At 38.2% G+C, this 26,342-nt stretch overlaps 1 protein-coding gene across 1 annotated transcript in view; it reads right to left on the reverse strand.

The window, feature by feature from the left end:
- Nucleotides 1-26,342, reverse strand: part of usta (uronyl 2-sulfotransferase a) — a 56,439-nt gene that overhangs the window by 22,103 nt on the left and 7,994 nt on the right. Inside the window, exons 2-3 of the mRNA XM_086061859.1 lie at nt 9,542-9,585; nt 3,344-3,499 (exon numbers count right to left, since the gene is read on the reverse strand). Coding sequence (XP_085917985.1) covers nt 3,344-3,499; nt 9,542-9,585 — 200 coding nt within the window. The remainder of the gene's footprint in view (nt 1-3,343; nt 3,500-9,541; nt 9,586-26,342) is intronic.

The following is a 26,342-nucleotide window of genomic DNA, read 5'->3' on the forward strand; positions in this document are numbered from 1 at the left end:
TTATCAAAACTGTGAACAGAAACGTAACTTTCCAAATGTTGGCTTCTATGCAGGATTTTTTTTGAAATTTGACAGGTTAAATTATGTTTATCGAAGAAAAAAAACTCAATTATCTGGTATTCGTTAAAATGTTTCATTATATTAATTTAGTATGAAATAGTTTATAATGCAAAAAGAAAAAAAAATAGTACCTAAACAAGTCGGGCATTCAAATATCTTTCATATAAAAATATAGTCCAATACAAGAAATGTTGATTCATTGTTTGTATTGGATCTCATGAGATTAGGTGTACTTAATGTTGCCAGTGAGTGAGTGGATGTACAGCATGTTGACGTTTCCAACATATTAATAGCACTTTTAAAGCACCAACTCAGTAAAAGTGTACCCGGCTCTGGCACCACTCGCGCCATAAGCCGTTTTTTTCCCAAAACTGCAGCCAATTTTGGCTTTTATGGCTGCCTAGTTTGGCACAAAGAGCTAATATTCCGTCTTTTAAACCTGAATGAGTCTTCTTATGGGGAGCGTTCAGTGAAGGGCGGCGTTTATCTACCTGACTGTTTGAATGCACTGCTCTTATAAACTCACAGTTATGTCATAGCAGCGGCAAAATGTATACTTGTTTATGTACACAAGGCTCTTAATCTTGGGCCTCAGTCAGCTTTGGGCTTTTTACCCTCCCACTCAGTACATTTCCACTTGCTCTACTTCAACGTTTGGGAATCGTTTCCAACCTTCATTAAAAGATATATAATATTGAATTCCTTATCCTGAGGTATACTCAAGCGTCTGCATCGACTCCATAGTGAGTCCAGACCAATTAGCCCAAAGTTAACCCCTGACGTCCCCCTCCCCCCTGTTAAGTGCCAAAATCCCTTCCCTGGTTTATGTGTAGGCCCTAAGCACATTTGGCAGTGAGTGTGTCTGTTTGAGTGTGTGTGTTTTCTGACCTAACCCAAAGGCCGTCTGGCCAAAATGCGGAGAGATTCCAAGCATACCTGCACCACCTCCCCGCCCCTCCGCTCTTCCTGCGCCCCGTGGCGTCCTCGCAGGACTCATGAAGGGAAAAAGGGGAGCGGGGGTCTTATGTTTTTTGCTTTCAACTTCTTGAGTGGAAATCAAAGTTATTTTAGTTAACTAAAACTAACAAAAAAAGTATAATTCCCAAAACAATTTCGTTAACGAAAAAAAACAAAAAACGAAAATGCTTTAAAAAATATATTTTTTTAACTTAAACTACATTTTATGTTTACAAAAAAACTAAAACGAACTATAACGAAAATGTCCTTAGTTTTAGTCTTTGGTAATTCATTTAATACATGAGCCTTTGGGGATGATTTTAAATGTGATTTTAAGTAGATTTATTTCAACATGTGACCCGCTCCAGCAAAATGGTCCACATGTCGGAGAGTAACAAGTGGCATAATTAAGAAAAATAGAGCAGGAGGTCGATAATGTCGATTTTGAGATTTCTCCAAAAATAGCCTCCTTGAGGTCTCCATTTTCATTTCCCAGCAACACTAAGGTAAAACATGTAATAGAAGTATATGAAAATAAGCAATTATTAGACAGTGTACATCGTAACTAGGGAGTATTTTAGCCTAGCTGCTAGCTAGTGCCGTGTCTTAGCGATCTATTGAATAAAAACAGCATTTTTTAAATAACTTAAACTAATAAACAGAACTACCCTGAAAACTAATTAAAATGAGTTAAACAAAAACAAAATAAAAACTAACTAAAATGAAAATTCTCAAACTATAATAATTCGTTCAGTGGCACAATTTTGCTGTGTAGGAAATGTTTGTATTGTGGAAAAAGAAAAAGAAACAATAAAAAAAAAAGAATGTAAAGAAAGCGTTGCTTGCATAAGGTTGTGGCGTTGTTTAAAGGTTTTAGGGTTCAACTTTATTTTCTTCTCAAGTTTGTTTTTGGGCAAGTCGTCCACCCGTTGTCTGTTTCTGGAGTTTGGGCAGGAAGTGAGTTTCACGCACCCCGCCAATGAGTCCACTTGCCTGGATCCTAAACAGGACAAACGGGTCACTATACCGCAAGTCTACTGGCGCAAACCATAGGCAGACCCACTAGTGCACCACTGGGATTGGTTGGGAAAGGGGTCACCAGTGTCTCTAAACTTAGCTGGAATGGATGTGCGTAGCTTGATGACCACTCAAGTATGCACGCAACCACTGGACTTCGGTCGCCATCCTGCCGCTGGAATGCCCTAGATCTCGGCCGCCCAATCCCATCTAACCGATTGGTGTTTTGCCACCGTGTGTGCTGCCAGGCTTTCGGGGTTTGATGAATGAGTAAACAAGGAGCAGTTTCAATATTGACATTTGCATAGAATGGCTCGTAGCGAGCGCGCCTTGGGTTCTAGCGGCATGGTCATCATTTTCAAGCTCAGGTCTACAGAAATGAACTTACAGAACTTTTTTTTTTTTGGGCACATTCATCCAAACCTTTTCAGAAATTGTGTATAAATGGTTCAACCGGCAATAAATAACCCTCTCGATCTGCTCTGCAACCTTCTGGAAACTTCGGCATAATAAATCCTGCTAAAAGTCGAACTTTCAAAATAAAGACATGCTGTTTAATTATAATGTTTTGCCATACTTATTTGGGCCACAAGAATGATTATTTAATAAACAAGTGCAACACAGTTTGAACCTGACCAAAGAAAGTGCAGTGAAACTGTTATTATACTGGTGTGCCTTTATTTTGAAGGCCTGTCTTTTGACAGGATTTTATGCCAACATTGCCCCAACTTGTCTGAGTATTGCCGAGCAGACCGGGTGGGTTATTAATTCCTTGAGCTGTTAAAACCATGCATTGTAGAATATGGCTTGCTGACTGTTGAACGAGGGGTTTAGCCATTTGAGAAAGAAAGAAGCACGAAAGAATTGTATTTAAAAGAAACATATTTTTAGTTTAGCCTCTCTACATTGCAGATGTTCACCATTTGTTGATTGACATTTAATTAATTATATTTATTTTTGTATTTATTTCCCACATTTACTTTATTTATTTTTATTTCTTGAAACTAATTTTTTACTTTTGTTTATTTTTATTTAGTTATGCATATTTTGTGTTGTTGTCTTTTTGTCAATTTATGAATGATGTGTATTATATCCATTTTTATTTTCATTTTTATTTATTTATTTTTTATTTGGGATTTTTGTGGTGGGTGTGGAACGCATCCCCAGCAATAAACGCAGTGTTTCCCACACCCTATTAATACTTGGGCGCGCCACCCAAGTAAATTGGCCACCGCCCAAGTAGATTTCAAATCTGTGGGAAACACTGCGGCATTCACTGTACGCGGAAAAACAATATCATCATCATCACCTGCTCATGTTTGGTGAGTCGTGTTTTATTGTGGATGTCCGACGAGATCAAGTTGAACTGATGCTTCTCGGCCAGCAACCGCAGCAGGATGACTACTGTACGGCTGCCACATTTGCCTACGCGGTTGTACACCACCTGACTTGGGAACGGGAGCACCTGAAAACACACACAGAGCTTGTAGTTTGCAACGAGTCATACTGAGGGACGCGGAAATGACACGCTGATTATGACGCACCAATGAAGCAGCCATGAGGGACTCAGTGACTCAACAAGAGAAAAGCATGTCAACATAATCTAATGCAATTGAACCCAAGTGTCAGTTAAGCAGAAATACATGGAAGAATACGCACACTTCAGTCAATGATCATGTGTAGGAAAAAACACCACGGAAGCAAATGTAACAGTGAGAGTAACACAGATTGACAGGAAGTGAGCCAAAGATCAGGAAGAGATAAACAGTTCCATTAAAATGATGCCTTGGAGGAGTTAAAAAAAACTTAGATAGAGATCTAAAAACAAAGGACTAAAAAGTGTGTTCCCTGTATCTCCTTTTCCTGATGGGAAGAACATGTAGGGAGCGATGGATTCTTGTTAACATTCCCAGTCTGGAATTGTAATAATGTTGTCCTAAGAGAGGGGGTGGCGAGGAGGGGTGGTCTGTGTGTGTGTGTGTGTATCTCACAGTCAACCTACTCGAAAAAAAAACAATTCTAACGTTTTTCACCAAACACAGAAAACTCAGCTTTGATATTCTTCACATTTAGTTGATTAACTTATTCACTCACAGCCATTTTCACTGAAGCAATCCCCTTCTCTCCCGGCTGTTTTACTGGTTTTTGACTGATTTTGCAAGGCCCACAGAATATTGTGTTTGAATATTATAAAAACATGGAACCTACCAAAAGGAAGATTAGTCTCTTCTTTCATCAGGAAAAAAAGGACTTTTGCAGCAATTAGCATTAGAATATAACTAAGTTTCATCATTATTACAATTTTTGTTGAAAACACTGACAAAAAGAGCTTGTTGCAACATGGCCCTGGCTGATCTCTTATACTCTGCTGCCACCTGCTGGCCGTTTTTTGTAATAACTACCATTGCTTTAAGCAACCTCTTCATGTCAGAAGGTGCATCAACGCCTTCTGTATGCTCTAGCATAAAACAACAACAACAACAACAACAACAAACATATAAATGCGTCTTTGGGAGCAGGGTAATATTTGAAATAGAACGTATTTACATGTTTTTTGGGAGCAAATGAGTTAAATAAGCATATGGCAGGTAGCCAGTAGGCAGCAAAAATGTTAGTCAAGTTGACAATTTTACATGGTATACATTTTGTTAAATAATTGCTGAATGACTTTTAAGAAGACATATTATTTTTATAAATAGTCGGGCAGGCTTGTCTCATGGGAGAAGTACAGTACTCTGGTGCTGCAGACGCACTTACGTTCTAAACGGAATGTTTGCCAAATGAGAAGCTCGTGAAAGCAACAACAGGAGTGAAACAGCGAGGTGAACCATGACAAGGAAAAACACAGCCAAGTATTAGCGCACTTCTTATTTGTTGTTTTGACTGGCGTGTGTGGGCTAAAATCAAATTGCCTCCATGTGGGAGCAAGGTGTGAACGCGCGTCTGTGTAACTTGTAAAAAAGTGATTCACGGATCATGTCGGCACTTAAACAAGTTCACACACGTTTTGTCAAGCGTGGTGCTTCACTTCGAACTTGTTGCGACGTAGCAAAGTTTTTTAAACCTCTGTAATGACTGATATTTATTTGTAAATCAGCACAGCTCAGCTCAGGAGATAAGGAGGACAAAAATGCCAAAATTACAAATAAATAAGTAAAAGTAAACATATACAAATATAATTCAAAAATTAAATACAAAAAAATTAATATAAATCAAAATAAAAACAACAACAAAAATATATTTACATAAATAAATGAATACAAGTAAAAATTTAATAAAAATGACATTCAAAAAATAAATTAAAAAAATAAATACAAAAATACATATATAAATATAATTAAATGTCAATCAATGAATAAAAACACTCTGCTCTCATATTCATCTATTTCATGCTGCAGATGCTGTCAGCATGAACTGCATCATGAAATGGTATTCAAATGAGGGGGCGGTCCTAAGCGTCTTGGGTTGGACTCCGCCGTTGCAAACTGCTGCAGGTTGGCAAACAAGGAAGTCTCGATCACTTACATGGAGAGCACTAGCAATGGACGACAATCTTGTGCACTGTCACCACAACTTGCAACTTAAGTTGCTCGACAAGTTCCTGTAAAAGACTGTTGATCAACCAATAGGTGAATAGTTCAACCCAAGACACACTTTTGGACCACCCCCTCATTTGAATAACATTTCATGACGCATTTCATGCTGGCAGCGTCTGCAGCATGAAATAAATGAATATGAGAGCAGTTTTTATTCATTGATTGACATTATTTTCTATTCATATTTTAATCTTTGTATTTATTTCCACTTTTTTTATACCTATTTTTATTTTTTGAATCTCGTTTGTTTTAACTTGCATTTGTTTATTTATGTTAACATATAATTATTGTTGTTTTTATTTCAATTAAAATTTATTTTCTTATATTTAATTTTTGAATTGTATATTTTATATTTGTTTTTATTTTCACATTTATTTTTATATCAATTTTAATTTTTTGAATCTCGTTTTATAATTGTTTTTATTTTTTACTTGCATTTATTTATTTATAATACCATATAATTATTGTTGTTTTTATTTCGATTTCAATTTATTTTCTTATATTTAATTTTTGAATTATATATTTTATATTTGTTTTTATTTTGACTTTGACTTTGACTTATTTATGTTTTATTTTTGCATTTGTGGTCCTCAATAAAAGTAGAAGCTAGGGTTTGAACATGAAAACATATTTGTGTGGTAAAAAAAAAAAGAGCAATGATGATGACATTTCCGAATGAACAATACTGAGCTCTTAAAAAAAAAAAATATATATATATATATATATATATATTTGTGTGGTATATTTGGACAATAAAAAAAAAAATCTTGAAGATACATTCCTTTTCCAGTTATCGTTACTTTTACTAAAGACATGCTTAAAGATGTTAAGTGCAGTTTACGGCCTGCTTCCATATTTATCATCATCTTCCAGACAGTCACGTTAGCGGCGAACGCTGCATCCACCTCTGCGGGCATTTTGTCAACGCCCTGCTTAAATTAAGACTGATGGTTTGGTCGCATTGCAGTATGCATGCATGTGTGTCTCTATGTTTGTGTGCATGCAGATGTGTAGGGATTCAGGGTAAATGTAGCCAAAGATTATAACTTTCATACAACAGTTTTAAGCGCAATGTAAAAATGAGAGCGTATGGAAAAAACACGCAACGCTAAGAATATCATCTTTACGCGTAAGCAGGCATGACAAGAATGTGCCCCACCTTTGGTTTTGAAAATATTTCTTCATTGAGTACATTGTTTATAGTAAATGTTATAAAGTCATAAAAAAAAGAAATTAAAGTTTTGAGTTAAGTTATCCAACTTGGTGTTGTCCATTTGGGTAGTTCATGTAATTTAAATTCCGTAGCAAACTTACAAAATCTAGTTGAACAACCTGGAAATGGCCAAAAATGACCCTAAAATGGCCGCTTCAGCCCAAAATGGCTGCTATGTCGTTTTGGGCATGGATTTTGTGATTAAAAAAAAAAAAAAAAAATATATATATATATATATATATATATATATATATATATATATATATATATATATATATATATATAAATTCTACGTCTGCTATTGAGCAAGTCTGATTTTCAATCTCAACCAAACACAAAAGTTCACCAGGGTCAAAATTGTTGCAAAAATTTGTTTTGCCGAAAAAGCAATAACAAAGAGCACAAAGCCGTATTTATGACACACTTAGTGTAGTTGTGTGTCAAATGTTGGATGTGCTGATCACAGCTTTCCAACATTAAATGTGAATCCATCAAGACACTTGAATGGAGAAGTGGCCTGTCACGGCTGCTTGAAAATAAGTAAATCAAATCTTCCCCGGACGCGAGTCGAGCCAACTAACTTCATCTATGAAAATGTGTCAAAACATTGTGTGTGACTGTGTGTATTGTATAAATGTGTGCTGGCAAGAGTTCATGTTGAGGAAATGGCGAGTGTGTCTGTCAGAGCTGTAACGCAGCGCTGCGAGATAGAATTTGAAGGTGGGTGGAAAGCAGACGTGTTACGCAATACCTTTATTTTGTCACAATCATCTTCCTGGTAGTGTGTGATGGAATATTGACTTTCACTTTCTTGGGTGGTGCAAAATATTGCTGAATAGTAACGTAATCAAAAATATTCAATGGGTCCAGATAAAAAAAAATTGGGGGCTGTTGAAATTTTTTTTTGGGGCATTCCAATCAGATTTTACGACAATTTTATTTGGATCATGTTGAAACCTCGTTTTTGTAACGATACGGAAAATCGACGGTATCATTAATGATTGGAAGACACACCAGTTTTTATTCTACAGTATTTCAAGTTTTTGTTGAGGAGAATCACAGGATTCGTTAAATCGTCTTTTTCCTTCATGAACTTGTTGAATTTTATATATTAAATCTTTGTAAATAGAACACGCGGCAGTGTGTGGTTAAACACCATCTCCTTCCAGATTAGCATATTAACGTTTAAACACAAGCAAGCGCGGAATGTTCAAGAACTATATCAGCTGCTTATCAAGTCCTGCTTATCGGTCGTGTTCTCAAACACGTTCACTTCTCATTAACATGACACATTTCAGCCTTGAATGAAAGCCAGTGCGAGCCACAATTGCAGCCACGACGATGACCGGTGGAAAATATTACTAATTGCTCATTTTTCACTCAATTTGAGCTGGAGGTTTGACTTTGACGTTACTGCGTTGTAGTTCACAGATGTTGCAAATATCTTTAGACACAATCGGCAATAATGCAAATGTAATTCATGTTTTAAAGGGTCAAACTGTCGCCATCATGAAAACTTGAAAGTTATGAATCTATTTATGACGGGACACAAAGAGGTTTGGTCAAGGTCCGACCTTGTGGGGATATTAATTAAAGAGTTTTGTGATTCATGATGAGTCATGACATTTCAAAGCCATGCTTCACCGACACGGAATGACAACTAAAAAAAAAAGTTCAAAATTTAGCATCATTCATCTGTCTAGTACAAACATTTCAAATTTGGTTGTAATCTTAATTTCAAACACCCCTGGAAATGGCAAAAATCACCCTGGTTGCTTCTAACCAAATTGACAGACTTGCTATGTATTTTTAAGCATGGGATTTAGAGACTTTTGGGGGTCTACCCATGACAGACCCATGACATGACTTCCTGCATCTTTAAGATTAGGGTTCATGAGATCTTTTTTGTTATATTTTGCGGATGCCTCCCATATCTCATTTTTCTAACTGAAACTGTCTTTAGGGGCTGAATCATCAAAACATACCAAAACAATAATGAATAATAAATTAAGCAATCTAAAAATGGTTATATAACCTCTGGGTTAGTTGAAGTTTGAGGTAGGAAAGTAATTAGCTTAAGAAATTGTATAATTTTGAAAAGAAAGAAATGAAGGACATTTTGAGGGTTATAGGAATTCACAGTTACGCATAACACAAATATGTCCCCTTATGTCACAGGTATGTAAAAAAAAGAAGAAGTTTTTTGGGGGGATGAGAAACAAAATAGCAAACAAAACCTGTTTTTATTCATAGATATTAGCACTAGCAAGCACGCTAACTCTATCGGCAACAATGCTGACGCGGGATTAAGTTGTTTGACTCAGATTGCTCGTCTTCAAAGTAATCAAGACGGAACACTGGTTGTTTAGTTCGGGTGGATTTCTTCTGTAAACATGAACAAATGACACTTGCATACGACGGGCTATGTGGCTAATAAGTTAACTCGGTCAAAGTAGCTTGTATGGCTAGTGTTGCTACTATGGCTAACGTGGCTGGTGATGAACAAAGTGATGACTTGACGGGGAGATAATGAACAAGGAGCAGGAAGAAGCTGGCACAGAAACACACACAGCTGGACATGTACAAACCGTTAGCGCTAACATTCTGTGTATGAATACATGTGTTTATGAGTGTGTACAGATGCATAATAGAATAAACCAAAGAAGAATAAATACCAGGGGGAAAAAAAGTGACTCACTCTTGGAACAGGAGGTCCGTGGTCGTCCTCGTATGTTGATGACCCTGCAAAAAACAAAAACACAGACGTGCACACGTTAGCAGACAATTAGCATAAAAGAAGTAATCCCTTTGGCTGTGAGTTATTTAATATCAGTACAGATAATTATTTTGTCACTGTCCAATCGAAAGCATTTATCTCTAAATGTTGTCAATCCGAAACAGCAAAAACACATTTCCTTTGTGATACGGATAAAGATTCATGAATTTTGCCTAACAACAAGTGGCTATGCTAATGTCAGTTTTACAATAAATCACAAACATTCCATCAATGTCAAGTGAAATGCATACAATACAATATCTCCAAATGTTTATAAGTTTTGTCTTTTTCGAACAAAAAGACACAACTTTTGTTTGTTTCCTATCAAGAAAACTCAATTCTTGTTAGCAACAAGGTCAATGCTAACGTTCGTGTTTTTTAGAATGAGTCACAACAGTCAGTGTCCAATGAAAACATGCGTACCCAATCGTTGCATTTCCATGAATATGTTTTAAGACAAATAAATAAATGCTTTTCAGCGTTCTCCAAACACTCCTCCCAACGGCAGCAACATGGAGGCCTACGGTTTAGCAGCGTAAAGATGCTCAATGTGGGAACAATTGAGCTCTTTCAAAGCTTTTTCATCACCGCCTCTGAATGGAGGCGCTGACTTAAGACAGCAGCCTTTTCTTGTGGCCATTTTTTATTTTTTTCCGTGACATCCAGGTGGTGCGGCCCTGGAGGAACGGCGTGAGGGAATGAGGGAGACAAATTAAGAGTGAGCAAAGGGAATGAAAGCTGCGAGGCGAGGACATATTACATAACAGAACAATCTCTCCCTGTTTTTCTGAAACGAGATACACATAAACACACACGGTGCTTTACGCACAGCCAAAGTTTCCCCATTCGGCTTCTAATGCGAGTATGCTGGAGGTGCATTTTATGATAGCATCATGACTGACAGTAGGGGTGCACGGTATATTTCACCCCATGGTATCGATTTGGACTCCATTATATGAACTTTAGGCCATCTCACCCAGGCCTGACAGCGACCTTTTGATTTATTAGCAGTTCTGCTAAATTGGCCTGGTGACAGGAACACGCTGTTTGTTGTGTTAACGTCGTGTGAACAGCAACAGTCAGCCTTGTTGTACTTGAATTGTGGTTTGTAGAATGTTTCCACAGGGGGCTGCGTGGGAGTCCTTCCAAGGAGGGACCATCTTCAGTCACACGTACGAAATGTAACCCCGACCCCTCCACATGCACGTTCCCGCCATGTGGGCTTGTCATCAGGAACTGGGATTGAACGCATACTTTCTCGGGAAATAAAAATCCTTTAATCTCGACAGCTGACCAACTACCCACCTACTGGGAAACTTTAAAGGGACAATTGGTAATAAATGGACCTGAAAATAACAGACTGAATTCTGTGGAGGAAAAGTGTCCCTGTGGTTGTTGTAACTATGGATCACTTTCTTTAGTAATTTATAGTTGGGTGGACCAGCCAGGACATTACATACATTATTACTGGGAGAACATTTCCCCACTTTTTAATTTATACAGTTGCATAAAGGCAATATTAATTCAAAAATAGAGTTGTGCAATAATATGTATACAGTATATAGGCCTAAAATGTATTGTAGAGATGATATAAAATGTCCACCGTATGAACGGTATATTGTTTATATATAAAATGAATGCTATGTACTTGATATAAATCAAATCCATATTTTCTATGTTTCCATTTTCTACACAAATAACCCAATTATGGGTCAAAAATGGACAGCTCGTCTACTTGGTCAATTCGACTCAATTTTTATTTTTGAGACAAATGAACCAACAAAACACAAACAAACAATAACACAAGTTCATTTTGCATAAACCAACCCAGAAAATTCGGTCATACTCTACTCGGGTTAATTTTACCCAACTTTGGGTCAAAAATCAAGCCATATTGCATAAAACAACCCAATTTGGGTCAAATCCTCTACTTGGGTCAATTTGAACCAATTTTGCGTCAAAAACTAGGTATTTTTGTATGAAACAACCCATGAAGTTGGGTTAGATCCTCTTCTTGGGTTCATTTCACCCAACTCTGGGTCAAAAATGTATAAAAACAACAGAGACAATTGAGTCAAATTGACCCATAAAGTGGATCGGTCCAGTTTTGATCCATAATTGGGTTACTTTTGACCCAACTGTTTTTGGAGTGTATACAATAAAGTCTATTTCCAATAAAGTATAACCTCGAGACAAAGGTGAGACTATTTACGTTGGACGTCTGAATAAAACCCTTCAAACTAGGCATTGTCTTAAATAAAATGAATGTGTCTCATTCACTCAAAGTCACCTGATTCCACCTCGTTTGACAACCCCGGGGAGGAATTCAGAAATCCCGAGTTCACCAAAGGTCTCAGAACTTCCGAGTAATCGTCCAAAAAGACCCGATGGTGTTAACGTGATTTCTTCCCGTTGGGTTATCATCCGTAATAATGCTAGGGTCAAAGGTAAAAAGGGGAAAGGGCCGCAGGTTGGATAGCCTGCTGTTTAAAATTCCTGCTTGTTTCCTGGTTATCGCCGGGCAACTAATGAAGACAGATTGAGCCTCTTAGTATCTTTTTAAGGGGGGGAGACAAGTCAAACATAAACATATTTGTGTGTGTGTGAGAGTCAGGAAGTGACTGATGGCCGAGCTAAGTGGAATGTAGCAGCGCAAAGGCATGTAGCTAAATGCTTAATTGGATTATTGGGTCACAAGATCTGTGGCTTTGCTTCTGGCCTGCAGCTGCACGGCCCAATTAGTATCAATATGGCCACATAAACCACGACAGATCATCAAAAAATAAAATCAAAATGCAGTACATCATTTTTAAACTAGCCGTTAAATTCGATTAGTACAAATTCGGGAGTACTGCGGAAACAGCCAATCATGCGTGTTGCCAAACCGTCCTTTTCCTTCAGCCCGTGGAATGCTACGCTACGCTCGGGAACCGTAAACGTCTATGAGAGTTGGCGAGGCCACTAAGGACGACGCGGGGACATTTGATGATGAGCGTGATGAGGAGAGATGAAGCCAAAGGGACTCGGAAGGTCACCAGACTGCTGCCCTGGAATGTTCCGGTTATGTAAAAGTAGATTACAGGTTCAGTGAGTGTCAAGATCAGGGTGTGTGCACTCCCTGTTTAGATAGACAGACATGTGCGGAAGATCTTTTTCGGATTCTTGAGAACTATTTTTATGGCGGAAATGATAGCTTTCACGAATATTCATGCTCCAATGATCTGAGCTGTCTCCTAGTGCGCGCCAGCCACCATCCACTACTTTTTACTGAACAACAGTCATCAAACTATTTAATGAAAACACATTTAATCAGAATCTGTGTTTTTAGGCACTATTCTCGTGTCAATCTCACCTAACTTCTAACATAACTCATATTTTCTCTTATAAAATAAACAGATGCTAGCACAGCATGCTAGCTTTGCAAAGTTTAACTCCATTGGCAGCAAAAAATGAAAAAAAATACAATTAACGTCGGCAAAAGTTTTAAAAGTCAGTATTAGATTAAGTAGTACAGGATATTATGCAATATAGTGCTGTTTCCTGTAATCGTTTGACATTAAGCATCATATTAGAAAATTATATTTAAAGATATATCGTATATTTATTTCACTTGAACCCTTAAAAAAAACTTTTAGTCAGAGGTGGCAAATCGAGGTCTAGAAAGTAAAAACCCTGTCACAGTTTGGTTTTAGCCCCTGATGCTAGCTAGCTAGATCCCTAAAAGGTAAACAAACACCATGGGAGCTAGCTAGGAAGCTAGCTAGCTAGCACCTAACTGTGGCAGGGTTTTTACTTTCTGGACCTGGATTTGCCACCTCTGCTTTTAGTATATGTATATAGACTGTAAAGACACATGTAGCTTTATACACTTACGCAGTTAGACTTATAAACATGAACATATGCTTTTACTAAACATTTGGTCCACAAGTGACACCATATGAAAACACACTAATAATATACGAGCATGTGCATGTGTGTGTTGCCACCCCACCCATTGATTAGGTGCGTTGGAGAAGCGACCCAAAACTCCACCCATCTCCCTAATTACAGAAGGGTCCCGGTCTTGGCCTACTCCTCCCCGCTTTGCATCACCCCATTGCCATGTCAAGGGAAGTAAAAGTTAGATATAAATAAAATACACCGCGCCGCTCATTTGTTTTTGCAGGTGCTTGCGACCACAGTGTGGAACTGAGACTATGAACATTTAGGTTGGGGACATGGATGCAACCACCAAAACGGACCACCAGTCAAAGCTGTGAAATAAAATCTATGGGAATTCGAAAATAAAACTTCCATTTGAGGGACGTCAGACCATCCTAATATAGACACCCTCCTCCTCCATATGCCTATTTTCTCTTCTTTCTGAGTTCAGTCACAGACAGACTAGCATTTGGACGGCTAAAAGCACTGACGTTTTGCAAGTTTTCAACAAAATCTGGTCAGTAGTCTTGCTGACTATGACGTTTCCAATCATTAGCATCAAGCTAGCGAACATCTTGAAGCCTCTTTTTTGAAAAATTGTTCGAATCTAGGTCTTGTGAAATAAGTTTGTGTCTTATGTTTGAAGCGGCAAGTCAAAATAAACAATTAGCCAAACGACGGCACACATTTCTTAAAAACTAAAACGTTTCTATACTGGCGGCCTGAAGAAAAGTAACAACACTAGGGTGATTAGACATTCCGTTTAAATAGGACAGTCCCGTTTTGAGCCTTATGCTCGATTGCGAGCCTGGTGTAGCAATGTTTTGTCTCACTTTTATGCAGGTATATGTCCCAGCGTCCTTTTTTTTTTTGTTTTTTTGTCCAGTCAGCAAGCCAATTGTTGGGGCCATGTATATTTACGTTGTCATAGCAATTCATACGACTAATCTAACTACATCTAATCGCTAACAGGCGTGTTTTCATCATACCGCAATTAGAACCACTTTCTGTTTCCGTGTCAAAGAATCATGGGAAATGTTGTCCTACTAGCCTGATGCTGCAGTTGGCCGTCTGAGCTTTTCTTGTGGCATATTTCCAGAGGTGGCAAATCCCAGTCCAGAAAGTAAAAACCTTTCCACAGTTTGGCTTTAGCCCCAGGTGTTAACGAGCAAGCTCCCTAGCTAGCTGCCCGGGTGCTCGGTTACCTGCTAGGGAGCTAGCTAGCTAGCAGAAGGGGCTAAAGCCAAACTGTGGCAGGGTTTTTACTATCTGGACCTGGATTTGCCACCTCTGCTTATTTCCAATGTTACAAAGCGGGACCGGTGCGATGTACAGCTGCCGTGACCAAGCAAAAAAGGTTGGATAATGGCGGGTGCATTGCCTTGTTTATCGCTGTTAAACTGTCAACCAAGATAGCGTTCGTTTAGCATTAGCTAAAGCAATAACACTACCAGCGGTCAAAAGATTAACTAGCGATTACATTTGTTCTAAATAGTTACTTCCTGGTGAGAATTTATTGTATGTTTAATTTTCAGCCAAATTGTAGTCTCCCGGTTTTTAATTTGGAAGATGTTGTCATGCTAAACAAGACTAACTGCCACCTTACAAAATTTGGTTACATTTCTGTTCAAGCCATCATGGGGTAAAACAAATTTTTGCTCAGTCACTTTGATTTCCCCAAATTCAACGCTGAAGCCAAGTCATGCAAAAAGGATCAAATCAAGTGAGGTGTAAAGGAGGCATAAAATAATCGTCATTGGTTACAACCCGTAGCTCCAGTCACTGTGCATGCGTCAGAATGCAAAGCACTGAACCATTTGATAGGCAAACATGAAACAATCAATCGCAACTGAGCCGGAAAAATTCAGACAACAATTAAGTCAACAATAAAATCAATCGATTCTTGATTTGACATACGTCAGTATAATGGGGTTAAAATTATGTCCCTCCCTTGCAAGATGTGTCCTCATCTGTTTACTGGATCCAGCAGTTCTGCTGCAGAGTCACAAGCATTTTCAGATATGCCAAACAATACACGCACACGCTGGGGGCCATTTTTAGACTGTTGGTCAACCAAAATGTGCTTCATATGCTGGGAAGACTGAGCTTCATTAGCAACAGGGGGAAAAATAGAGAAGTAGCAGAATTCCCCCTCGGTTGATCACATGACAAGTCAGGAAGTGCCGTGAAAACACCGCGAGACCGACGGGGAAAACAAGGAGGGAAAAATCGTGTTATCGAATGGATTTGTGCGCTGACGTCAACATTAGACTAATTACTGGCAGCTTCGTCAGTGGCTTGACATTCCTCGAAGCGAGAAAAACACACACACACACACTTCACCAGAACATGGAAGACACACGGATAGGCACACTGAGTTAGAGCACTAAATAAGACATTCTCTCAATGTATTTGGTTGTGAAGTGTCACTTAAGAGTAACATGAACAATTAGTAACAGTCTTAAATCACATTAAACAGGGTGGGGAATTCAGTGGCTACAATCCCTAGCATCTCAATTGATTAGCATGTAGGCTATGCTAACACATACAAAAGCCAATCTAAAAAAACATATAGCTTAAAGAAAGAAAGAAAAAAATCGAGACTGCTGCAAAATTATGATCGTCTTTGTCAATTATTTGAGTCAAATGAACCTTCTTGTTCTGATTTATTTGATAAACTACTGACTACATAACTCCAAAAATCTAAATCCATACATGAATTTTATTCATCACTTCACCGCCATTGACATGAATAAACATCAATTGGAATCGAATCATTTACAAATATGGCAGCGGACATTTTGAAAGTCGTATAGGCTGCGTTTTGGCCCCACACACTGCAGGTAAGGATGTATGGCAGCAAAATACATCTTCGGAGTGAACAAAGTTGTTTTTGCAAAAATATCGGCCGATCTCGATACATCAGATTGCTGTGAAGTCTATTGTTAATATTAGATACATATTTTCTCATCCCATATTAAGGACTATTATGATGAAACCGAGTCATGTAGCTTCTAGGAACATACCGCACAAAAGCACACATGTTTTACATGTGTCCTGGTGCTGCTGTTTTGGTTAGCAAAGGAGTTCAAATGGGCTCAGAAGTTCCCGACTGTGACTGAGTCAATGCTATGTTCTTGTATTGCAGCCACTCTCCATCAGCAGTGATGGAAGACAAAAGAGAAGAAATGGGAAGACAAAGGGAGGAAAATATGAGCGGCCAGATGATGAAAAAATGGCAAAGGATAAAGGAGCAATGGGACACATTGCAATGATGGAATGCGATGACGGCATTGGAAGGGGGGGGGGGGGGGGGTAGTAGTTCTCCGGAATGGCTTTACAAAGAGCAGCATGCGCACATGTGAGTTCTTTTTGATATGTAGTCAAATCCATTGGCCTGTATAAGGTAGAATAAATCAAAGTTACACTAAAACAGCTTAATAAAGTCGTGCAGGCAATGAAGTGAAATGTCTGGGTACTAATATGCAATTGAGGTACGCTCATTTTGTGTAATGCTATGAAACATCAGCCTCAATTTATTGAATTGGGATCCATCAGCATGAATTGCAGTTTACACCAAAATGTCATCTTTATGTTGAATGATGGAAAATAAAATAGCTTTTAAATATTGAAAAAAGAAATGTAATTCCCTGTTGCCGTGGCACATTCAGCTAGTACACGCCAGCTAACCTATCTTGCATGCCTTAACTATAAATGCACTACTTCAAAAAAACATATCCTGGTGCACGTGTGTGTCAGCGTGAAAGCCCGCAGCGTTCGCTAATTACACGGTGCGTGGTGGCGCAGGCCTGGCTTCATCTGGTGCTTAAATTCACATTTGATGGAAAGTGCTGTCAGGCTCCATGTTGGCCGATGCCAGGTTAAACCGCCTTTGGAGCGAGAAGAAGACACGCCCTTGATTTTCGGCTGTGCTTCTTTAAGACCACGCTCAGGATAGCAGATTAGCATGTGCATTTTGTACAGGACTGTTAGAATATAAAGGAGTTTGCAGCGCACGTGCGCAGCACACCGCATTTCAACATCTCGTGGCTTGGTGCGGCTACTCAACTGCACAGAGAAACAGGCGACTATTCGTGGCAAGGCATTTGGTTTTAGAAAGGACTTTTCTCAAAAATAAATGATACGTCATCAAAATTATACACATTATTTACAATATAATTCTTGTTCTATAATTACTTGTCAGGTCAATGTTAAGAATGTATTTGAGGTAAAGCCTATATATTTTTTTGTTTTTGTAGTAATGTGGATAATTATTATTATTCCACAAATAGTTAATGACACTTAATCAAAATACAGACACGTTTATATGTATACTATAATACGTTATGTATTTTTTTCTCCAATCGCTTATATATATTTAGGTTATATGTTTTATTTAATATATTATTTTTTATAGGTTTTATATATGTTATTTAATTATGATAAGTGTATATATAACCTCTATTCATGAGGTTAGGCCTTCATTTTTCAAATTATTTTTATAACAATAATACAAAACAAAATATTAAACAACAATAAATAATGACATTTAATAAAAACAGTGATGATGATAATCTTCATCATTATCATAATAATTACAATAACAGCCATAAAATAACAATAATCATCATAATCATATATTTTAATAAATGGTAAGACAATTTAATGATGATCATTTACGATGTACTTGTGTTCGTCCAAATTAGATTATTTTTTTGTCTGAGCTTTTATTCTTGTCATATTAAAGTTTAAATTGTATTCAGGGTAAGGCTTTTATTTTTTTGAAAAATATCACATAGTATTTTGAATATTGATTTTTTATATTATTCCTTTATGGCATGTTCCACTCAATTTTTTACTGATCCCTTATTCTTAGTATTACAATTTTGTTTGGGGTATGGCCATAATTTTTTAATCATTTGAAATATATTATACAAAATATAATAGTAATTATATGGTATTCCTACATTAAATCCTCCACTCCATTTTTTTTTATTAATCCCTTATTCATAGTGTTAAAATTTAATTAGGAGTTCAGCACTTCATTTTTTAATCACTTTTATCATTTGTAAAATTTTGAAAAATATTTCAAATAATTATAAATTATGCTTAATTCCATTACGGGTAATATACAATTATATAAAAAATTATAAATTAAAAAAATTATAAATAAAAAAAATAAAATGACACTTACATGACAGCCAATAATTCTATTCCTCATATAATCTGCAGACATTGTGTCATTGTGCTATAGACGTGCTATTAGACTTAATTACATTCAGCCAGAAAGGTGGCCAGTATTTATTGAAGTGGAGGATGCAGCTGGCAATCAAGTGGGGCATGGCATCTAATAGAGCGGAGGCCATTATTTGAAGCAATACATTGAGCCTGTACCAGGAGCCCACAGGATGTGAACGTGTGTGCGTTTTCACCAGAAGCACCTCGTAACCCCCATGACTTCATCGGAAAGCCTCCTGAAAAAGGCCCACATTCACATTTTCCCGCCCCGTTATTTTCCTCATCTAGTGCATGTTCCACATGTGGAGCACATGTCCGTGTTGGGGGGGACACTTATTTTGGGGGAAAACATCCGAGTACTAACGAGTCAAGGACGAAACGGTCTCAATCGAAGATGGAAGGGAGACTGCAGACTTGAGAGCAAAAAAACAACATCACCAAAATAAAACAACAGATGGCAGCTCTCACTTCCAAGAACAGCAAGGACATATTTATAGACAAAGCCTTTGAAGAAGGGCTGCGAACGGTCAAAGTGTACACTGCACTTTGGAACATCCATCTGAATTAGAGGCGCAGGAGGCCGTCAACTTTGCAAACTATGCCCATAAACAAGGACGCTATCTCTGTTTTTAACGGACGATTAAATACGAATTGACAGTTGGCTCCAAAAAGACATCAATCAGGCATAAGCGTTTTTAGCAGTGCTCGACAAGAAATCCACTTGTGTGACATTAACAACACTATAATGCATACGCTTAAATTCATACAATGACATGACACAAGTTGGAAAGTGTAAATGCCTCAAAGAAACTTGGATATACAGTGGCGTCTTGGAATACAAGTTGAATTTGCTTTGTGACCACGCTCAACTCAAAATACTCAAATCTGTATCCCATATCTCAAATCATTTAAGCCCATTGGAATGGTAATGCCATTAATCCGTTCCAAAATATATATTTTTAATATACAGTATACAGGGGTGCCTTAAAAGTGCACTTTTTATTTTTTTATCACGTTGACCCAGGTAGTAATTTGGACCCTCCCCCTTTTTTTTTGTTACCCAACTATTTTTTTTAGAGGGAATTAACTCAATATCCATCTGTCTGACTCACTCAAAACACTCAAATCTGTATTTTTGCATCTCAAATCATTTTACTTTATTGGAATGAATGGTAATGCCATTAATCTGTTCCAGCTCCCCCCCAAATATATATATATATTTTTTAAATAAAATTGACCCAGGTAGGTAGTAATTGGCCCCCTTTTTTTGACCCATTATTTGGCTATTTTTAACCCAAATATTTTTAGAGTGAATTAACTCAATTCATCCCACTTCATAATAATCATCATTTTGTCAAATAGTGGAATTTTTTTCACAAAAAAAGGAGGAATCAGTGAATATGCAAATCTGTACTAATAGTTGTATATTAGCGCCTTACTGACGAGTTAATAGGGTTGAGACAGCTCAAAGACCAGAATATCCATCTGTCTGACTAATATTGCCCCCACATAGCCAAAGGTGAGCAGACTAGAAAGAGCAGAATTGGCCATTCAACTGATGCAGCGTAAGAAAAACTGTTCAATTATTTTTTAATTCAATTTAATTACTAATATTATTATTATTTAACTATTCTTTAATGAATGTATTATTAATATTATTATTATCATTATTATAGTATGTTTTTGAGGATAAGTTCAATAGAGAATGGATGGATTCTCGTATGCAAAATAAGAGGTTTCCTCCCCTTCACCCTGCACCTGACTGCATTATATTATTCAAAGAATGAAGCCAGGAAGGTACAAAAGGGGGCAAAAGGGAAAAAACAAAACAATAAACCAACAACACCACACAGAGCTAGACATCTGTGGAGATTCACACAATGTACAGCAGACACTCATTACGGAGTGAGAAAAGACAAAGTGTCGTAAAAAAAATCCTTCTCACTTTATTTTCCGTACTTAAAAACGAACAACACTTCTTGTCAAACCCGACATTTTCACATCAGCCCCTGGTCTTACTCAATAATCTTTCAGTAATTCAGACAAAACCGTGGCATTTCGCTAAACCTAATTTGAGGACGCCATGCCAGACCGCATGTACGAGGGAAGAAATATGACTCTATGGAGGGTCATGAGAAAGCTTAGTGTTGCGTTTAAAGCGCGACAGAACTCAACTGAGCTCTGTTTCGGGTCAAGGCCCAAGGTGCTAAATGTGCAGCCTCGACTGTGTTAGGGCAGGGTTTAACGCCGTACGTCACACGTGCACACTGACACACTGTACTGTAGGCACCACTGCTCTGACACAGGTGGCTTGCTCAGCCCGTATACGCGCGTGCAAAGCAATGGCAAACAAACACGGCTGTGGATTCATGCTAATGTAGCGCTAACAGATACTAGCACTGTTTTTACATACAGTGACAACTGTTTATCGCAGTGCTCCATTTCTACGGAAGAGGATTAGGGCCAGTAAAGAGGTAAAGAAGGGGGGGTGGATTCTGACTTTATTCTCAGAATTCTGACTTAAGTCTCAGAATTCTCACTTTTAAAATGAGAATAAGTCAGAATTCTGACTTTAAATTACGAATATTGACTTAAATCTCAGAATTCTGACTTTAAAGTGAGAATTCTGATTTAAATCTCAGAATTTAGACTTTAAAGTGACAATTCTCACTTTAATCTCAGAATTCTCACTTTAAAGTGGTAATTCTGATTTTGTGACGTAGAACTATGAAATGTGGGGGGAAGTCAGAATTCTGAAAATAAAGTGAGAATTCTGACTTTTAAGTCCGACTTTATAGTCAGAATTCTGACTTTTAAGTCAGAATTCTGAGAATAAAGTGAGAATTCTCAATTTAGAGTCAGAATTCTGAGAATAAAGTGAGAATTCTCAATTTAGAGTCAGAATTCTGAGAATAAAGTGAGAACTTTCACTTTAAAATTTGAATCCTGATATTAAAGTCAGAATTCTGACTTTAGAGTCAGAATGCTGAGAATAAAGTCATAATCCTTTTTTTTGCTCTTCACTGGCCCTAATCCTCTTCCGTACATTTCAATTAGTAGTACGCTTTATTTTTCTATATTTATGTCTGTTTCTACATACAAACAATAACTGCAAGCAAAAAATTTATAGAAGCTACCTGCTCTTTATGTTTAGTATATACTGTATAATTGTTCAACAACAACAATAGATACACGCCACGAGAGCTTACATGGCCTTGTGCCTCCCACAAGTTTTGATCCAGCGTCGACGCTCGCAGGGCTTGCGGCTTTCCTGCTTCTGGAAAAGTCAGGAAAGCCGCGGAATATTTGCGGTGATAATAACCCACGAGGGCCCCGTTCAGACTGATCCGACAAACCCTTTATTTACCTACCCCACTGGGAGCGCTCAGACCTAAAAAAAAAAGCTCGGGGATAAACTCAATGGAGGGTGATGACTACAAAGTACAGCGACTCACTCGAAAGCATTAAAGCTAAGTGGAATTGGAAGGCAATTTCTTACATATGTAACTTAGATCGGCATTCCAACTATTCAAAAGCTTGTAGAAAAAGAAAAAAAGTGTGTTAAAGACTTGAAGTGTTGCCTTCCAAAGACTTCTTGTTCTTTTGCTTTTCAGGGGGAGTAGCAGAGAGAGAGAAATCACAAAACAAAGAGCATGTTCAAAGTTATCTTCTTGGCATTCTGACGCACCAAAATGAATGTTTAATTTCCTCCAGGCATGCAGACAAAACAACATTTACAAGAAGGAATTGCTTCATTTTCTCAAGTATAGTATCTCAAATAGTGTTCCTCCACTATAGTGTACATAACCCAACATCCACGCTTATTTTTACTAGCACGTCTATGGTGTTTTACATTACATGGTAGCTTTAAGCTAGTGCACAATCGTTAGATGAAATGATATGGTCTGGCAGAACGTTTTGCTGATTAAATGTACAATGTTTGATTTGTTTTATGTTTTATGTGTCTAAAAAACAACAACCTTAACCTCGTATGTGGAGAAAAGCGTGAGCAATTGAATTGTCAAAGTGAAGTTATTGATATTCTCCCATTTCTTGGTAGCAAGAGAATGAACAGAGAACAGGCGACAAGGGATATGTTGCAAAGTGTATTTAAATAGGTTTTGTTGAAAGAGTGTGGGTTTGATACAACAATAAAACAATTAAAAAAGAATTGGTGACTATTTAGTGAAACAACATTTGGAGGGTAAAAATAAATTTTTGACAATGAAGACCAGATAGATGACATGTGTTGGTAGAGCCAACACCAAAAACTGATTATTATTAGTAATTAATAATTCAATGTCAATCTAGGGTGTTAATTAGCATTTTCCTTATGCCTACAAATAACTACATTTGAACCATGAAAATACATCGATCGAAAGCCTCAGGTGGCTGGAGCGTATCCCTTATGTGGCTTTTCCACACCACCACAACGAGGCGCTCGCTCTTAAGTGGTCATGCCAGGACATCTGGTCCTAATGCTGGCTGTCAAGTGAGACTTAAAAAAGAATAAAAGTCTCCATCCTTGCTATTCTCTGCAAAACACGCTCGCACTCACGGTTGACAACGAGGCACTCTAACGCGGCCACACCAGTGGACTATTCTGGCGCAAATATGCATTTGGTACGAGCGAAGGCATTCAAGTTCTTATACATCGGACGAGGAAGGACTAATGCCAGACTCCAAAGTGCGTCAAATATTTTCACATGTTCACTATGTATGATGTATTTAGAAATAAATCTAAATGCACTTTCCAGGGTCTAAAAGGAACTACATGTACTACATGGTCTCTCCAGATTGCACATTTTCACTAACAGTATCGATCAGGATTTTATCCACGGTTCTTCACTGCCTGCTAATTGATTGCAAAGAAACAATATTGCGCACATTGACAGACCTCAGGTTTCAGAGTGCTTGTTTTGGGTAAATCTTGCGGTTGTGAATGTAGTGGAAGTATAAGTAAGGATTAAAGAACAGCACTCGCGGGCTTTCCATCTAGGAAATGATCGACGTGAATATTTTGTTCTTGCAGCAAATTATTCCGAGGAATTGTGGGGATGGTGGAAGTAGAGTGGAAGGAGTGACAGATGGCTCTTGACCACAGCCAAGGTCTTAAAACCAGACGAGTGGAGCGAGGGGCTGCCAGGATGTTCTGGGACAGACCGCTGGAAACCCTCTAGAACTGTCAACCTGACACAAACTCGTGAAGCAATGCTGAAAAAAGCCAAACATGTCCTAGAGTGACCCTTGACTCCTTGCTTAGAAAAGATCAGTCTTGGAAGTGACCGCGTTTGTTAACTTTGGAATTGCATTGAAGACGTCTCCTCAGAACATCTGGAAAATGTGGTTTCCTCACAAGTGGAGCAGAAAAAAACAAACCCCAGTCACTTGTGAGCGTCAAACAGAAGGCGGGTAGGGAAAAAACATCTCCGTCCTGAAGCGTTCCTAAGTGTGACAAGTGATGGCCGGATGAGGATTTTAGCACTCACCCTTACATGGAATAGGTAATGATGTGTCAGGGACATTTTTTTCGTGCGTACCACAAAGGTTGGTTTCAGAGGAAGGGAGAGGATGCATTTTGAGACCGAGGTGCGAACTTTGCTTTCCACGGGGAACGTCCACATTCCTTCGGAAGAGTTAAAAAATGCACCTCGCTCCCTTCTGTCATAACACTCTGTCCCTGCACTTTCACACCAATGACTGTACTCCAGTAGAATGCTACGCAAATGGACAATATGAGTCATGATTGCCTCATTATGCAGTTTTTTTATGAATAAGGTGTTAAGTATTCGCTTTGCCTACTAAACGCATGGTTCTAGATGACCGGCAGACATCTTTTGTTTATATATAAAATGTAAGGCTGTAGTAAACCATAATGTATAACGTGAAAGCCAGGGTTGCAGATGGCCACAATGCATACGACCACATGTTAATGGTACTGCATGGAACATAAAACCTGTTCAACTAAACAATCATAAAATTCCATAATTGTGGTCATGAATAAAATGTAGCATAAAAGTTGTTCAACCAAACAATCAGAGTTGAGCCTTTATTTCTGTAATTAAAAAAATAAAAGAAAAAATAGAACTGCATGGTTGTCAACCACAATGTATCCCAAGAGGTGTCCTGAAATTGTTTAACATCCTGACCACCTAATTACGGTCGAGCCACTATTTTCATTTCGACAGAACATAAATGTTGGTCGTATACACACAATGTATCCCACAGTACTTCCTCCAAATGTGATATAGTATATGTACCATACAAAAACAAAACAACCTGAGAGTTGAACCTTTATTTTCTTATTCTACTGTCTTGAATAACTCGCTCAAAAGAGTGAGTAATAAGCAAGTTACCATGCTAGCTTGTCGTGCTAACCAAAAAATTAGGAGTCTCAGCATTTTTTTTTTTAATTAACAGCTTTGACTTTTGGATCGTCTATGATAGGACTGTTGTGCATTTCATTCCATCGGACTGTATGACAAAAGAACACCGAGTGAGAATGTAGACTACCATACCATGCTAGCTTATGCTGCTAGCTGCCAAAGTTTGACTTTCAGCCTGTCTAGTGCTGCTTTTTATCAACAAAAAACTTAATGATTTGGATCTTCTGCCACTGGTGTGAGGCCATTCGAGTCAATTTGAAGTATTGCTGAGTGAAGATGCCGTCTGTCACGTTAGCATATGCTAGCCGCATACGTTTGTGAGCAAAATACTCTGGTTTAGACATCCTGTTACTGGTGTCTTTCTTATGTTTGAGTCCATTCGATTGTGTTACTTGAGCAGAACAAGCAGGGACTAAAGATGTAATATGCTATTTTAGCTTATTGTGCTAGCCGCCGACCATTGTCATGGAATGGATTGTAGGGATACATTGTTGTTTACCCAGTTTCCTGGAAGGCGGTGTAAACGTTGCTCCAGTCACAACTCAGCTGAACTCACAAGGCATGTATGCTATATAAAAACTTAAAAGCCAGCGCCTTGTGGTTTTACCAACATGGGCGGGGCACCTTGGTTCCATCTGTATATTTAAGGCCGCTATAATGAAAACCACTACTTATTTCTCCGTGGTAAACTCAGCTGAAATAGAGACGGAATGACAACAAGGTATGCCCGCTGTGAGTGACCACCATGTAACACGCTCCAAAACACCGCCACCCTGCACTGTGAGAACCCAATTAAGGGAGAAATGAATGCCTTCAGACGTTTGATGCTCAAATAACAAACGGACAGAACGGAAACAAGCGGAAATGGCAACGTGTTGTCGGTGCTGCGAAGCAATAAACGGGAGGAATGTTGAAAAGGCAAACACAGAAAAGTGACGCTAACGTGCAAGAAGGAGCTGCAATTATTGGAAGTGTAAACGAAGCTGGATGGACATTAAAGGTCGGAGGAGGCCATGGCAGCGTACACTCAATTTACATGTTGTAAGCAAACACGCAATTTTCTCACAAGAACACTAGTTATCCTGGCTCTGATCTTCTAAATTATGGGCTATCTGTTTCATGCAGACATCCAGTCATGGTACCACCCCACGGTGGCCCGACCAGCCACCCACCAGTTT

Source organism: Leptonotus elevatus, chromosome 18, assembly GCF_054856555.1.
Source record: "Leptonotus elevatus isolate MCC_2025b chromosome 18, RoL_Lele_1.0, whole genome shotgun sequence".
Classification (NCBI taxonomy): Eukaryota; Metazoa; Chordata; class Actinopteri; order Syngnathiformes; family Syngnathidae; genus Leptonotus; species Leptonotus elevatus.